The following is a 12,922-nucleotide window of genomic DNA, read 5'->3' as shown; positions in this document are numbered from 1 at the left end:
GTTTGTTAAAAAGATATTACAAAACTGGATAGTATTCTCCATAATGGACCCAAATTCGGTGTTATCTCCTCTTGCCTTGTTGAAATAATCAGCTACTGTTTTCGAATCTACCTCAAAATCAACATTTGTGAGCTGAAGTTCATTGATCCACCGAGTTGCATGATAAAGTCCTAAAGCTTCTCCAATGTTAACTGGACACAGTGGTGAAAACCACATGGTTTTTGACGGGACGTGGTTTCCTTCCGAATCGCGAATGCACATACCAATACCTACTTTATTGCTGGATGTAGAAAAAGAGGCATCAACATTGCATTTGAGTCTTCCACTCCTTGGCTTCCTCCATCGGATGTTACCATACCTGTTGTTCGTATTCTGACTATCATGAGTTTGAGGTCTTGAGAACAAACCTAATAGTTAAGGAGCTATAGAATGAAGTAGTATGGACCAGTTCATTAATTAACATGAGTTTTAAAATGAGGGAGAAATAGAATATGTGACCTTCCACCCTACAACTCATGCATCATATATATAGACACACTAACAACATACATACATCAAGATGGGGCTTCTTCTATCTAATCCATGTGCCTAAATGGTTCTACAAATATGCATACATCATTCATATTTTTAAGAGTTTATTTGAGGTGTGTTATTGGCGTAAAATTATATTTTTAGAAGAGTAGATTAGATGGAGGAGAGTCAAATCAAAAATATGTAGAGAAAGATTTAGAAAAACTATGGAGGAGAAAAGGAAGAAAAATAAAAGAAAAATATAGGCGTCGTAAGTCGTAACAGTGGGGGTGCAGTGCAGGAGAGAAATTGGAGGCATTGTGATCGCGGGAGGCTTAGAAAGGTCCACCTCTTTCTTGAAATTTACTACTGTTTACACTTGCCAGAAAGTTAAAACACACATGAAAAAGATCATAATTTGTCGAATAGGTATTCCTCCTCAGTTAGCTCCCGTCGATTTTTGAATTTTTCAGCAGTTAATTGCCGACACACGGTTATATCAGCGGATTACAACAACCTAGTCCCCTACTCACTATTTCATCAACTTGCTGACAATTTTCGCAAAATGTCTGACATGCACGTATCAGCATTAAGTGCCGAAGTATGGAGGCATCGACAGATAACTGCCGATGGAGTTTTGGTGGTTAACTACCGATGCGATGGTTCATAAATTGCATGCTACTGCCTATTTTTTTTTTTTGTTTATTTTAATCCTTTATGCAACTAATGTTTTTGCATTAGTTAGTTGTTTATTCATCGTGATGTGTTGTATATTTATAGTTATGGTTGAGTACACAGATGATGATGCGGTTGAGACAAAACCTATTTTTGTCGATAATTTCGGAGATGTCAAACCGCCTAAGGTTGAAGTCAAACCAAATATTGATGAAGCTTCAGTCCATGTTGAAGCTTCATTATATGTTGATTCCGGTGTCGTCCCACTTGATGCCAACTAAGTTGACACAACTAATTTTTTTTCCCGAAGAAGTTAAATGGAAAGATAGGGATGAGTTGCTTAATTGGGTACGTTGTCAAGCAAATACGGCAAGATTTACAATTGTTATATGTAGATCCAAATTGATCAATCCAAAGTTGCAATTAGTGTGTGAAAGGAGTGGCGATGACAAAGTGCCGGAAAAAAAGATTGAAGCACGAGGCAACAAGTTTAAGAAAATGTGGGTGAATGTTCATGGTTCGTGGATATCTTAGAAGGTAAACAAATGATTGGAGATTGAATATTCTTAAGAGTTCACAATCATGAGATGGAGCCAAGTTTAGAAGGACACATGATTGCTGGTAGATTAAAGGAGAATGACAAAAAGCTTGTATGTGACTTGACCAAGAGTTTGGTGCTTTGAAAAAATAGTTGTTAAATTTGAAGAGCAAAAGACAAGATTGCAAGACAAATATCAAGCAAGTATGCAATTAACATCAACAAATATGGAAGTCGAACAGAGGTGACAAGACGATGATGCATTATATAATCTCAAAGTTGGAGGAGCACAACTATGTTTATTTCACCAGAACACAAAGTGAAAGTACTACTATTGAAGACATATTTTAAGCTCATCCAACATCCATTAAGTTGTTTAACAATTTTGGTTATGGACTCCACCTACAAAACCAACATGTACATGATGCCAATGTTTGAGATAGTTGGGGTCACCTTGACTGATTTGACATATTCAGTTGATTTTGGATTTTTGACACATGAGAAAGATGACAACTTTGTTTGGGTTTTACAAATGATGCTTAAACTTCTTAACTCCAAGAGTAAATATGACTGACATGGATACAACTTTGATGAATGTGATTGCAACTGTTCTCCCAGAAAGTAGTTATTTTCATGTTGGAAAAAATGTTAGAGTCATGTGCATCACTGACTGTAGATATGCTTTGGGAAAAAAGGATTTGAAAGAGGTGAAACACACTGATGTAGTGATGTAATGAAGAAGATATTGAGAGCATGAGATGTTTATTGTTGAATCACCCACACAAGAATTATATGCAATTGCATTAGTGGAGTTCAAAAATGTTTGTAAAGATTTTCCAAAGTTTCTTACCTATGTCGAGAGCCCCATTTTGGATGTTGTTAAGGACGAAATAGTGAGGGCATGGACATATCATGTCTTGCATCTTGGATACAGAACCACCAACAGAGTTGAAGGGGCTCATGCTATAATAAAGAAATATTCGAGCAATAATGTGGGTGATTTGGGTACTTGCTGAGAGAAAATACATGATATGTTTGTGATCTAGTTAGATGCGATACAAAGACGTCATTTTGTACTTTGGGTTGGGGGTTATGTGTCTAGATATGCTTTGGGTAACATTGTTTTGGAAGAACAGCGTTGCAAGGAAACATTATGTATGGACAATGTTGCATCGTATGGGCTACCATGTGCATTCTTCATTGCTGTGAAAATTCGTGACAACAAGCCTATTTTATTGGATGAGATACACCGTCATTGGCATAGGTTATGTATGGCTGAAGAAAATAATGAAGATGGTTTTTCTGTCGATGAGGAGTGGAATAGTGTTCAAGAACGTCTCAAGAAAGTCCCTTATCAAATGAAGCTAGAAATCAAAGAGGTTTTGCGGTAGTTGGTATTTCCAGACAACACAGTGTTGTCTCCACCATCAAGAAAAGTATCAACCAAGAGAGCCAAGAAAAAAGTGAAAATTTAAGGTCTAGAGCAAATGTGGCATCGACTATTCGAAACCTTTCTTCGTGGGAGCGTGTTGATTCTCAATATCTAGATAGTCAACCGTCACCAACTACGTCATCATATCCTAAAAGGAAAGGTGCTCGTATTGGTAAAACATCATGTTCCCCTTTCCACCACCTACTCGGTTTCCAAAGTCTACTCCGGTTCCAAAACCTATTCTGATTCCAATGCCTAATAATGTTTTGAGCCCTATTGATTATATGTCAAAATTCATGGTTCCATTTATTGAAAAATATGGTGGATGTTAAAGGTGATGAGAGTTGTGGATTCAGTGCTAGAGCCGAGTTCTTGGGATTGACCGAAAAAAGTCATATCATGATTCGTAAACATCTTATTCAAGATGTGAATTATCGTAGATATGATTATGAAGAATGGAATATAAAAAAAATCTAGGGGATTGAGATGTCTTCTAAATTAACAACTTCATGGTAATAGTAATTAATTACTTTTTATCATTACTATAACCTGGGACTTTTATAAGTTAAAGGAGAGGTCCAATCAAATCTTAATCGTTTAAAATAAATGTTTAATTAAAAAACATGAAAGATAAATCATTTAAGGGTGATTTAAGAAAAAATATACCACTTGAGAGTATTGTAGATCTTAACATGTGAAAATCTGATCGAAGGTAATCCATTATCCTTACCTTTATTTATTATATTATATTTAAATCCTCCTAATTATTCCATTAACTTTTTATTAATAAAAAAAATTAGTGAAAAAAAAAACGATCAAATGAGATATGAGAGGCATGAAGTATCGATTACTTCGAAGGAAAATGTTTGGTATACACCTCATATAAATGTATACACCTTAAAAGAAAGAGAAAAGAAGAAAGATGTGATAAATGTAATATGTTGATGATGTTAAACGAGTGTATGAAATTCAAAGGTCTTTATTTATCATCCTTGTACTCTTCATTTATCATTGTTGTACTCATAATAATCTCTAGTTGTGTTTTATTACTGTTTGTGCTACACTTTTTTTTATATATTATCTCGTACAATCAAAAACCAAGCTAGCTGGCGCCCTCAAAATGACTAACACAACTAACTAACAAACCAAACTATGATATATACAATATCAGTATATATATATATGTAGCACCCAAAAACTGGCTGGTAGACCAACCAGTCAAAAAATACTCCCTCCTTTGCTACATCACTCTTCACTTCATCCTTCAAATTAAACCATTTCTCTTTTCTTAACCAATAAACCTTCTTCTATATATGATCTTATACAAACACATATAGTAGTATTTATTGAATCTCTCCCGTATCCACCTCAAAGTCATAACCCTTTTAAAGTTAAACCTCTTTCTTAGTCTCACCTACAAGCCATACACACATACCTGCAAGTCTTCTATTCTATATACTTTCTTCATTGAAAGTTCAGCTTACCATCTTTTCTCTCTTGATTTTTCGTTGTCTATTTACTTGTCATGAAACAACAGAAACCAATTTTACCTGTTTCAGACTTTTTTCCTACTTTTGGAAAGGTGTTTTAGATATGATTAAATATTGCAGAGAAATGAAAGAAAAAACTGTTTGGTAATGACTGAATGAATAAAGAATGGCTGCTCCATCTCCATTAGGCAGTAAGCTTCAAAACATGTTGCAGGCTGCGGTGCAATCTGTTCAGTGGACTTATAGCCTCTTCTGGCAACTTTGCCCACAACAACTGTACGTCATCATTTTCTTTTCCTCTTCCTCACTCACTATATATTCTTCTTCTAATGCTTCCAACTTTTTACTTTGTCTTATAAAAATACACACATACTTTGTCTTCTTCTAACCTTTGATAATATTATGTCAAAATTTAGGTAATTATTGAGGTCGTGATGTTGCATAGACATGTTAAACCTTTATATGCCTTTTGCAATTTTTGATGTTTCAATTTTTGGCACAAACCCAATAATTAAGAGTGTGTATATATAAAAAAAAAAAAATTATGTATGTCATCGTTTTAATTTCAATTTTTAGTTACGCTGCAAACTTTTATATTGCAAAAAAAACATAAAAATGCAGCTGATGCGGTTGAAATTGCAACTTTGATGCCGTTGAGGTGACTTGTATTGTGACTGCAATTTAAAATCATCGATCATGTATATCGCCGCTGGTTATTTTTCTAGTATATTAGTTGTATTCTCCAAAAAAATAAAAACAGTTCGATTCAACTTCTCTGGGTTTATGTATATTTTATTAATCGAAAAAAAAGTAAAATTTTATTATTAATCATTTTACAGTCATTCTTAAAGACATTAGACCTCCTTCTATTAAAGTTACAAGGTGAAACTCTTACTGAACTCACACTTCTCGAACATATTCACTTTGACTAGTAATAGCTTATGTGATAAAGAATTTTATAATTTTCTCTAACACAATGATTTGATATACAGGATTCTAGTATGGGGTGATGGATATTACAATGGATCAATTAAGACTCGAAAGACAGTGCAACCAATGGAGGTTAGTGCTGAGGAAGCATCTCTACAAAGAAGCCAGCAACTAAGAGAACTCTATGAATCATTGTCTGCCGGAGAGACAAATCCACCAACTCGTCGTCCATGTGCTTCCTTGTCACCTGAGGACCTAACAGAATCTGAATGGTTCTATTTGATGTGTGTCTCTTTCTCTTTTCCTCCTGGTGTAGGGTAAGTAAAGTAACTCACCTTCTTCCATTATTTCTTATCTAGCTAGCTCTCTTTTATGATATATCAATTTCATTCAGAAAACTAACCTATACTAGCTTTCTCTTTACATTAATTAATAATCAGTACTTCCACATTCTTTTTAGAGTTTAAACCAATCATCTGTCTGTGTGATTTTAAAATTATTTATGATTAAAGTCAAACATTTTTAATGATTTAACATTATAAGTGATTGAGTGTGTAAAAACTATTATACTAATTGATTTTCTCACTAATTTCATATTCAACCTCATATTATGAGTTTAATTTTGTTACATTTTGAGTGGAAAAAATGTTTGCACAATCGACCAATCAAAAGTCATATAATATATATGAGTTTTAACTAGATAATTTAAATAACAAATTCAAATGTCCTAGAGATAAGTAAAGTTAATTTTTGAGTAAAGTAGAGTAATATATATAGCTCAAGTTTGCCAGCATAATTCTTGAAGCATAATAATATTGAAATAACTTTGGTAGGATCAAGTTTTGCTTTAATGCATATCTTGATCATTTAATTAGTTATACTATTATTATACTTATAGACACTAAATATATATATGTACTCTAGTTAGGAGAATAGAGAAATTATGGTTTATCTCCATGAGAGAGGAAAGCCTGTTGTTAAATGCAAAAAAAAAAAAAAAAAAATCATGCAAGCTGCAAAAATTGAATAAACATATATACTAGCTAGTACGAATTATGCTAAGTTAGGTTTTGAAATATCTTTCCTTTAACACAAAAAAATAAATTTTGTGATAAAAGAGGTATTGCTAAAAGTTATCATATGAAGTAGCAGTATACATATTATCAATGCAGTTTTTCCCCCGGTTAGATATGCATTTTGGTGAGGCATGCAGACTGTTGCAGAGGCCCCCGCGAGTGTTGCTTAAATGCTATATCGATCATCACCTACGAATTTATGAACCGTCAGCAACATTTTAGGAATATATATCCACAAATATGAACATCTATTATATCATATACATTTTTACATAGACAAAATAGCCTACAATGTGCATATTGTTTTTGTGTTGAAAAATTGAGGAGACGGTAATATAAAAAATTAACAATTTTCTATGATTAGTCAAATCTATGCATCAAATTATCGATCAAATTAGTTCTTAATTTTTACAAATTAGCAATTAGTTTGTGGATGCAATATGTGAATATGACAAGATTGATATTCAGAGGATTCTATCGAATAAGAGTTTGCTTAGTTGAGCATTATATGCTTGAAGAGGACGGCTGCTATAGAGGGAGTTGCTCATTTCGAAAAATCAGACAAATTTGAATGCTTTTTCAGAATTCAAATTAACTTAGCTGCAAAAAAATCTCAACACTACTTAATTACTAGTTACTACCATTCTATTTTTGGAAGTTTTCACTATCACACTTCACTCTCTCTGTCTTTATCCAATTTCAAACTTTTCACATATCATTTGCATTTTGATGACAGTACGTGTTTTTATTTTTATTTTTTTTAGCTTCACATAGGAACATAACATCAATTGGTCACGGTATATGAAGATGTGTGTGTATTCTTACCAAATATTGCAATGAGTCTGATTAGTTCTCGATTATGGAATAAGAGGTAGCTTTAGATAGGCCATAAATAATGTAGATTAGTCTATATCTATAAAAATAATATATACATACACAAAGCTGGCTATAAGTATATAAGAATCCTTCTATTTGTTATGTAATATAGGTACTTACATATACTACGTTAGATTTGATGACAAAGAAAAAGCATAATAGAGTTGAGAGAAGTAGGATTCGATTAGAATGGACTAACAATAATGCACTAATAATTTGATGTCATTGTAATCTATAGGAAACAGCCAATTAATTGTTGGTTCATTTTAGGGGCTATGAAGTTATTACTACTTTGGGCCATTTTAACTTTCGTTTTTGTAGGAAAATTTGTTTATATGATTTATCGTTTTTAAAGTTCAATTCACTCTTAATGAATGGTTTAAAAAAAAAATTGTTTTTAAGGAAAATGATTTTAAATGTTGTTCTATTCTAATTCATTGATTTGAATCTTTTTTTGTTTAAGAGTGGTGCTTAGTTATAAGGTAGAATAATAGAATAATTAATTATACCTACATAGTATTTAGTTATTTATGGTACGGAGTGGGTATTTTTTGTTTTATATTCTACTCTAATAGGATTCATTATTCTCTCAAGTAGGATAAAATAAGTTGGTAGTATTAAATACAGGGCCTTATACTATATGACAACCTAAACAAATTTAGGTACTATATTATTATTATTGATGTACCACCGGCAAAATACTAACATCCATGGATTCAAGTACACTTTAATCTTTTGATGAGTCATTTTTCAAACTGTTGTGTCATTAATTGTGTGATAGGTGATACAATATTTAAGACATACTATTTTTTTTGTTGATGAAATACTATGAAGATATTATTAATACAAGTGTGTTGATTATGATTTTTTTTTTCTGTGTTTTGACACACATTATATTGCACCATATATAAGGTTGCCTGGAAGGGCATACACAAAGAGACAGCATATATGGCTCACGGGTGCAAATGAAGTGGATAGCAAAATATTTTCAAGAGCTATTCTAGCTAAGGTGATCACCAATTAGTACATTAGATTATTGATTTTGACAATTTTTCATTTATAAAGAAATTTTTTAAAAGTTGCTTTCATATTATAAATTTATTGAACATCATGAAGCTTATAATTTACTAACTAGCTTTTCTTTCCTCTTGTTTCTCAATCATTGGCAAAATTTCCACTGGCTAGAGTGCTAATATACAGGTAACAACTCCTCCATCCAACTTTAATTTGTAATTTTGTACTCCATTTAATTATATATAATAGGAGGAAGTAAAAAAAAAACCAAAGTAATACTTTGTTTTATCTAATGGTTAATTTGTGTAATGTATAATCTACAGACTGTGGTATGTATTCCTGTATTGGATGGCGTCGTTGAGTTTGGCACAACGGATAAGGTAACATATTTCATTTGTCTCATATTAGGTTTAGATTGTCTAATGGTATGCATATTCAAGAAATTTATTGAGTATTATACCATTTCTTATGTAAAATGATGTGCATTACCGCAATGAAAATAATGTTCGTGTAATAATTTGGTGGGTTGGAATACAATAAATAAGACTATATTAGTTTTAAAAAATACAATTAATGTTTTACTAATATTCTAAAAATGATAAATAATATAAGACAAATAAATATCTTGAAAATGACACTAGGATGAATAGAGAGTTGAACTTGAATATAGTGTAGCATCTCATCTCATTTACCTTATACTTATGTTTGTTAATTTCTTAGGTTCAAGAAGACCTTAATTTCATCAAACATGTGAAGAGCTTCTTCTTAGATGGTCACTCTTTGCCGCCAAAGCCAGCACTCTCAGAACACTCAACCTCTAACCCAACTTCCTCAACCGATCACATTCCTACCATCATGTACACCATGGCAGACCCACCCTCTACAAATCCCAATCAAGACGACATGGATGAAGACGAGGAAGAAGAAGAAGAAGAAGATGAAGAAGACGACGAAGTTGAATCCGAGTCTGAAGACGAAACAGGAGGTCGTATCCGACGTGCAACCTCAATGACGGCTATTGTAGAGCCAAGTGAGTTGATGCAAATTGAAATGCCCGATGATATTCGGATCGGGTCGCCAAACGACGGGTCAAATCATTTAGATTCAGATTTTCATTTATTAGTTGTGAGTAATCAAGGAAACCCGTTAGGACACGTGGACTCGTACAAAACCGATTTAACACAAAGGTGGGGCCCAATTGAAGAACCGGTGGGTAATTTGCTACAAGTTCAACTACCATCCTCAGGTAAATTAATAGTCATTAGTAATTGTTAGAACAAACACACATGACACTGCATTATATAACAACTTGCATTTGAATCTACTCACCAAGCATACAACGTTAATCTTTAAAATAATTGATAGCGAAATGACTTGTTGAAATTTCGAACCCAAAATCTAGAAATTAATTAAGCACATATTGATGGAGGAGAATTGGACCACATATAATAAGGTTAGGCACAGTTTGGGGGGCTGGCTGGTCATTAGATTCAAACACTATTCTGTTTTCTCTATAGATCCATATATATACATGTGGTCCATCCTAATTAATTCCATTGTCTACCCCATTTTTGCGGGATCCACTTCTATGCAAAATCGGACTCAATTTAATGCTCAGCCACCAAAGTCCAAAAATATTCACACCCCACACGGTAAATTATAGACGTGACCATGCTCCCCCATGCAATATATTATCAACATATTTTTTGACAAAATATATTATCAATATGTATGTAAAAAGGTTTCTATTCGTTTAATAAAGAAAAAATATAAAATCATTTATTTACAAACCATGTAATAAAACTCATTTGCTTTAATTAAGAGAGAAAATACAAACTTTTGACTAACTCTATATAAGGGGGGTCGGTAGCTCAACTTTGTTTGTTTGAGCTAATGGTTAAAGAAGTTGATAAGTTAAAGAATTAAGGTGGACTAAGTAAAAAAAATAAAACCAACTATGTATGTTGATTATAAATTAAAAAAATTGCATTAAAATTTAGGAAAACGTTTATATAACGTCAAGATCTAATATGTGTTGGGTCATGAGAAGTTCAGGGGTTATCACATAAATAAAATTAAACACATGTCTTAACTCAAAATTTTAAAATATTACAAAAGAAATTATCAATCCAATTTGATGGCGTGACAAATAAATTCACTCTTAGTCCATCGTATCATTTCAATCAATCTTCTTATCCAAAGCGTGAAAAGATAATTGATCCATGAACTTTAAAAGCTATGACTCACTTTTTATGTTTGGCATCAAAGAGGAAAACAAGAAAAACATTAATTGCATACGGAAACCTTCCACACACATTAAAAAAAAAACAACAAAACTCAAACCATTTGCTAATGTTAAAATAAATTTTAGACATACTGAAGTTAGCATGACTCTTATGTTAATTTCATCCAACTTCACTTCTAACAAGCAACAATTTGGAGCATGTCTTTTTATTTCTTTGTAGAAAACCAACATATAAATGTTGAATGAGTGAGATCTAGGGAAACCTAATTCCTAAAAAAGTGACATGCATGTCTGCATTGGCGACAAAACTATTAGAACTTAGTGAGATATTGTAATTTTAGCAAAAAAAACTACACTCTTTAGTTTCACAAAATTATGTTCACATCAATTCATTGGACTGCGATGATCTTAATTTTCAAAAGATATACTATATAATTCAATTTAATTTAAAGAGAAATAGACATGAAAAATGTTTCAAAAGATTTTTAATAACAAAAACATTGACATGTGCTTGTACTTGTGCATTTTTTTGCAGTACTTCATCATCAACTAGAAGACTTAACACAAGAAGACACACACTACTCTCAAACTGTTTCAACCATTCTTCAAAACCAATCAACACAATGGACTATCGATTCTTCACCTTCCATCAACTACATCACTTCCTCTAACCAATCCTCTTTCACCAACTGGACCAACCACCATAACTTCCACCCTCTACCACCACCGGAAACCACCACCACCACCTCCCAATGCCTCCTCAAATACATCCTCTTCACAGTCCCATACCTCCACACCAAAAACCATGACGAAACCTCCCCTCAAACTCATGATGCAGGCGTTGACCCCTCCTCCAAGTTACGTGGCAAGGGAACACCGCAAGACGAGCTGAGCGCCAACCATGTCCTCGCGGAGCGACGAAGAAGAGAGAAACTCAATGAAAGGTTCATTATTTTAAGATCATTGGTTCCATTCGTGACAAAAATGGACAAGGCTTCTATATTAGGTGACACTATTGAGTACTTGAAACAGCTAAGAAGAAAGATACAAGATCTTGAAACACGTAACCGTCAGATAGAGACTGAACAACAAAGTAGGAGTGGTGTAACGGTTTTGGTGGGTCCAACAGATAAGAAAAAGGTGAGGATTGTGGAAGAGTGTGGAGCCACGAGAGCGAAAGCAGTTGAGACGGAGGTTGTTTCGTCGGTTCAGGTTTCGATTATTGAGAGTGATGCTTTGTTGGAGATTGAGTGTTTGCATAGAGAAGGATTGTTGCTTGACGTTATGGTAATGTTGAGGGAGTTGAGGATTGAGGTTATTGGAGTTCAATCTTCGCTTAATAATGGTGTTTTTGTTGCGGAGTTGAGGGCTAAGGTGAAGGAAAATGGTGGAAATGGGAAGAAAGTTAGTATTGTGGAAGTTAAGAGAGCACTTAACCAAATTATACCTCACAACATTTAGTGCATGATTGAAATTGACGATGAGTTTGATAAAATCACAGTGATATCGTAATTTTTTTAAAGTTTTAAAGAGTAATTTTTGGCAAAACAATAGTGGTACAGTGTGATTCTGTCAAACTTATTGTTAATCCAAATATATGTTTGAATCAACGGTGAATTTGCCAAAATCAGAATGATTATGTCAATCTCACTGTGAATCTAAACAGGTAATGATTATGATTTTGGCATCTCGTATACATTGGCTTAATATGTACATATATATCATCTCAAGCCATGACCCTAGGAAGTGAAGTCTAGTAGTAATTAATAAACAACATTTGGAAGATATGGATTCTATATCATCTAGGTTGCTGCACTGATTATAATTGATGATGATTAAAAGAAATTAGGAATACGTATTGTCTTTAGAATCTTGATGAATAAATCTAGGAGAAATTCTATTTAGTGCTTACTACATAAATGTAGAAGAATAAACTGAAATCGATTTCTCTCAACAAAAAAAGAAAAAAAAAAAATTGAAATCGATTTAGAACATGAATTTTTATTTTTATTTTGAGGTGTGATTTAGAACATGTATCTATAGCTACTTTCTGTGTAGCATATATGAAATTTAGTTATGAAATTAGTTATTATTCAGTGCATGTCTGGTCATTTGATAAATTTATGCATATCATTA

At 33.0% G+C, this 12,922-nt stretch overlaps 1 protein-coding gene across 1 annotated transcript; it reads left to right on the top strand.

The window, feature by feature from the left end:
- The first annotated feature begins 4,358 nt into the window (after nucleotides 1-4,358).
- Nucleotides 4,359-12,690, top strand: LOC11429566 (basic helix-loop-helix protein A). The gene is made up of 7 exons (XM_024786476.2): nucleotides 4,359-4,921; nucleotides 5,638-5,892; nucleotides 8,440-8,536; nucleotides 8,713-8,727; nucleotides 8,865-8,921; nucleotides 9,262-9,787; nucleotides 11,322-12,690. The coding sequence occupies exons 1-7, from the start codon at nucleotides 4,812-4,814 to the stop codon at nucleotides 12,245-12,247; spliced, it is 1,986 nt and encodes a 661-aa protein (XP_024642244.1). The 5' UTR covers nucleotides 4,359-4,811; the 3' UTR covers nucleotides 12,248-12,690.
- Nucleotides 12,691-12,922: the final 232 nt, after the last annotated feature.

Source organism: Medicago truncatula, chromosome 1 (genome assembly GCF_003473485.1).
Source record: "Medicago truncatula cultivar Jemalong A17 chromosome 1, MtrunA17r5.0-ANR, whole genome shotgun sequence".
Taxonomy (NCBI): domain Eukaryota; kingdom Viridiplantae; phylum Streptophyta; class Magnoliopsida; order Fabales; family Fabaceae; genus Medicago; species Medicago truncatula.
The sequence above is the reverse complement of the archived record's forward strand: the minus strand, read 5'-3'. Positions and strand labels throughout refer to the sequence as shown.

Bases quoted from the DNA above. Each gene is read 5' to 3' on its own strand.
- LOC11429566 (XM_024786476.2), top strand. From the start codon at position 4,812: ATGGCTGCTCCATCTCCATTAGGCAGTAAGCTTCAAAACATGTTGCAG. The intron at 4,922-5,637 runs GTACGTCATCAT...TTTGATATACAG, and splicing joins CAACTTTGCCCACAACAACT to GATTCTAGTATGGGGTGATG. The intron at 9,788-11,321 runs GTAAATTAATAG...ATTTTTTTGCAG, and splicing joins AGTTCAACTACCATCCTCAG to TACTTCATCATCAACTAGAA.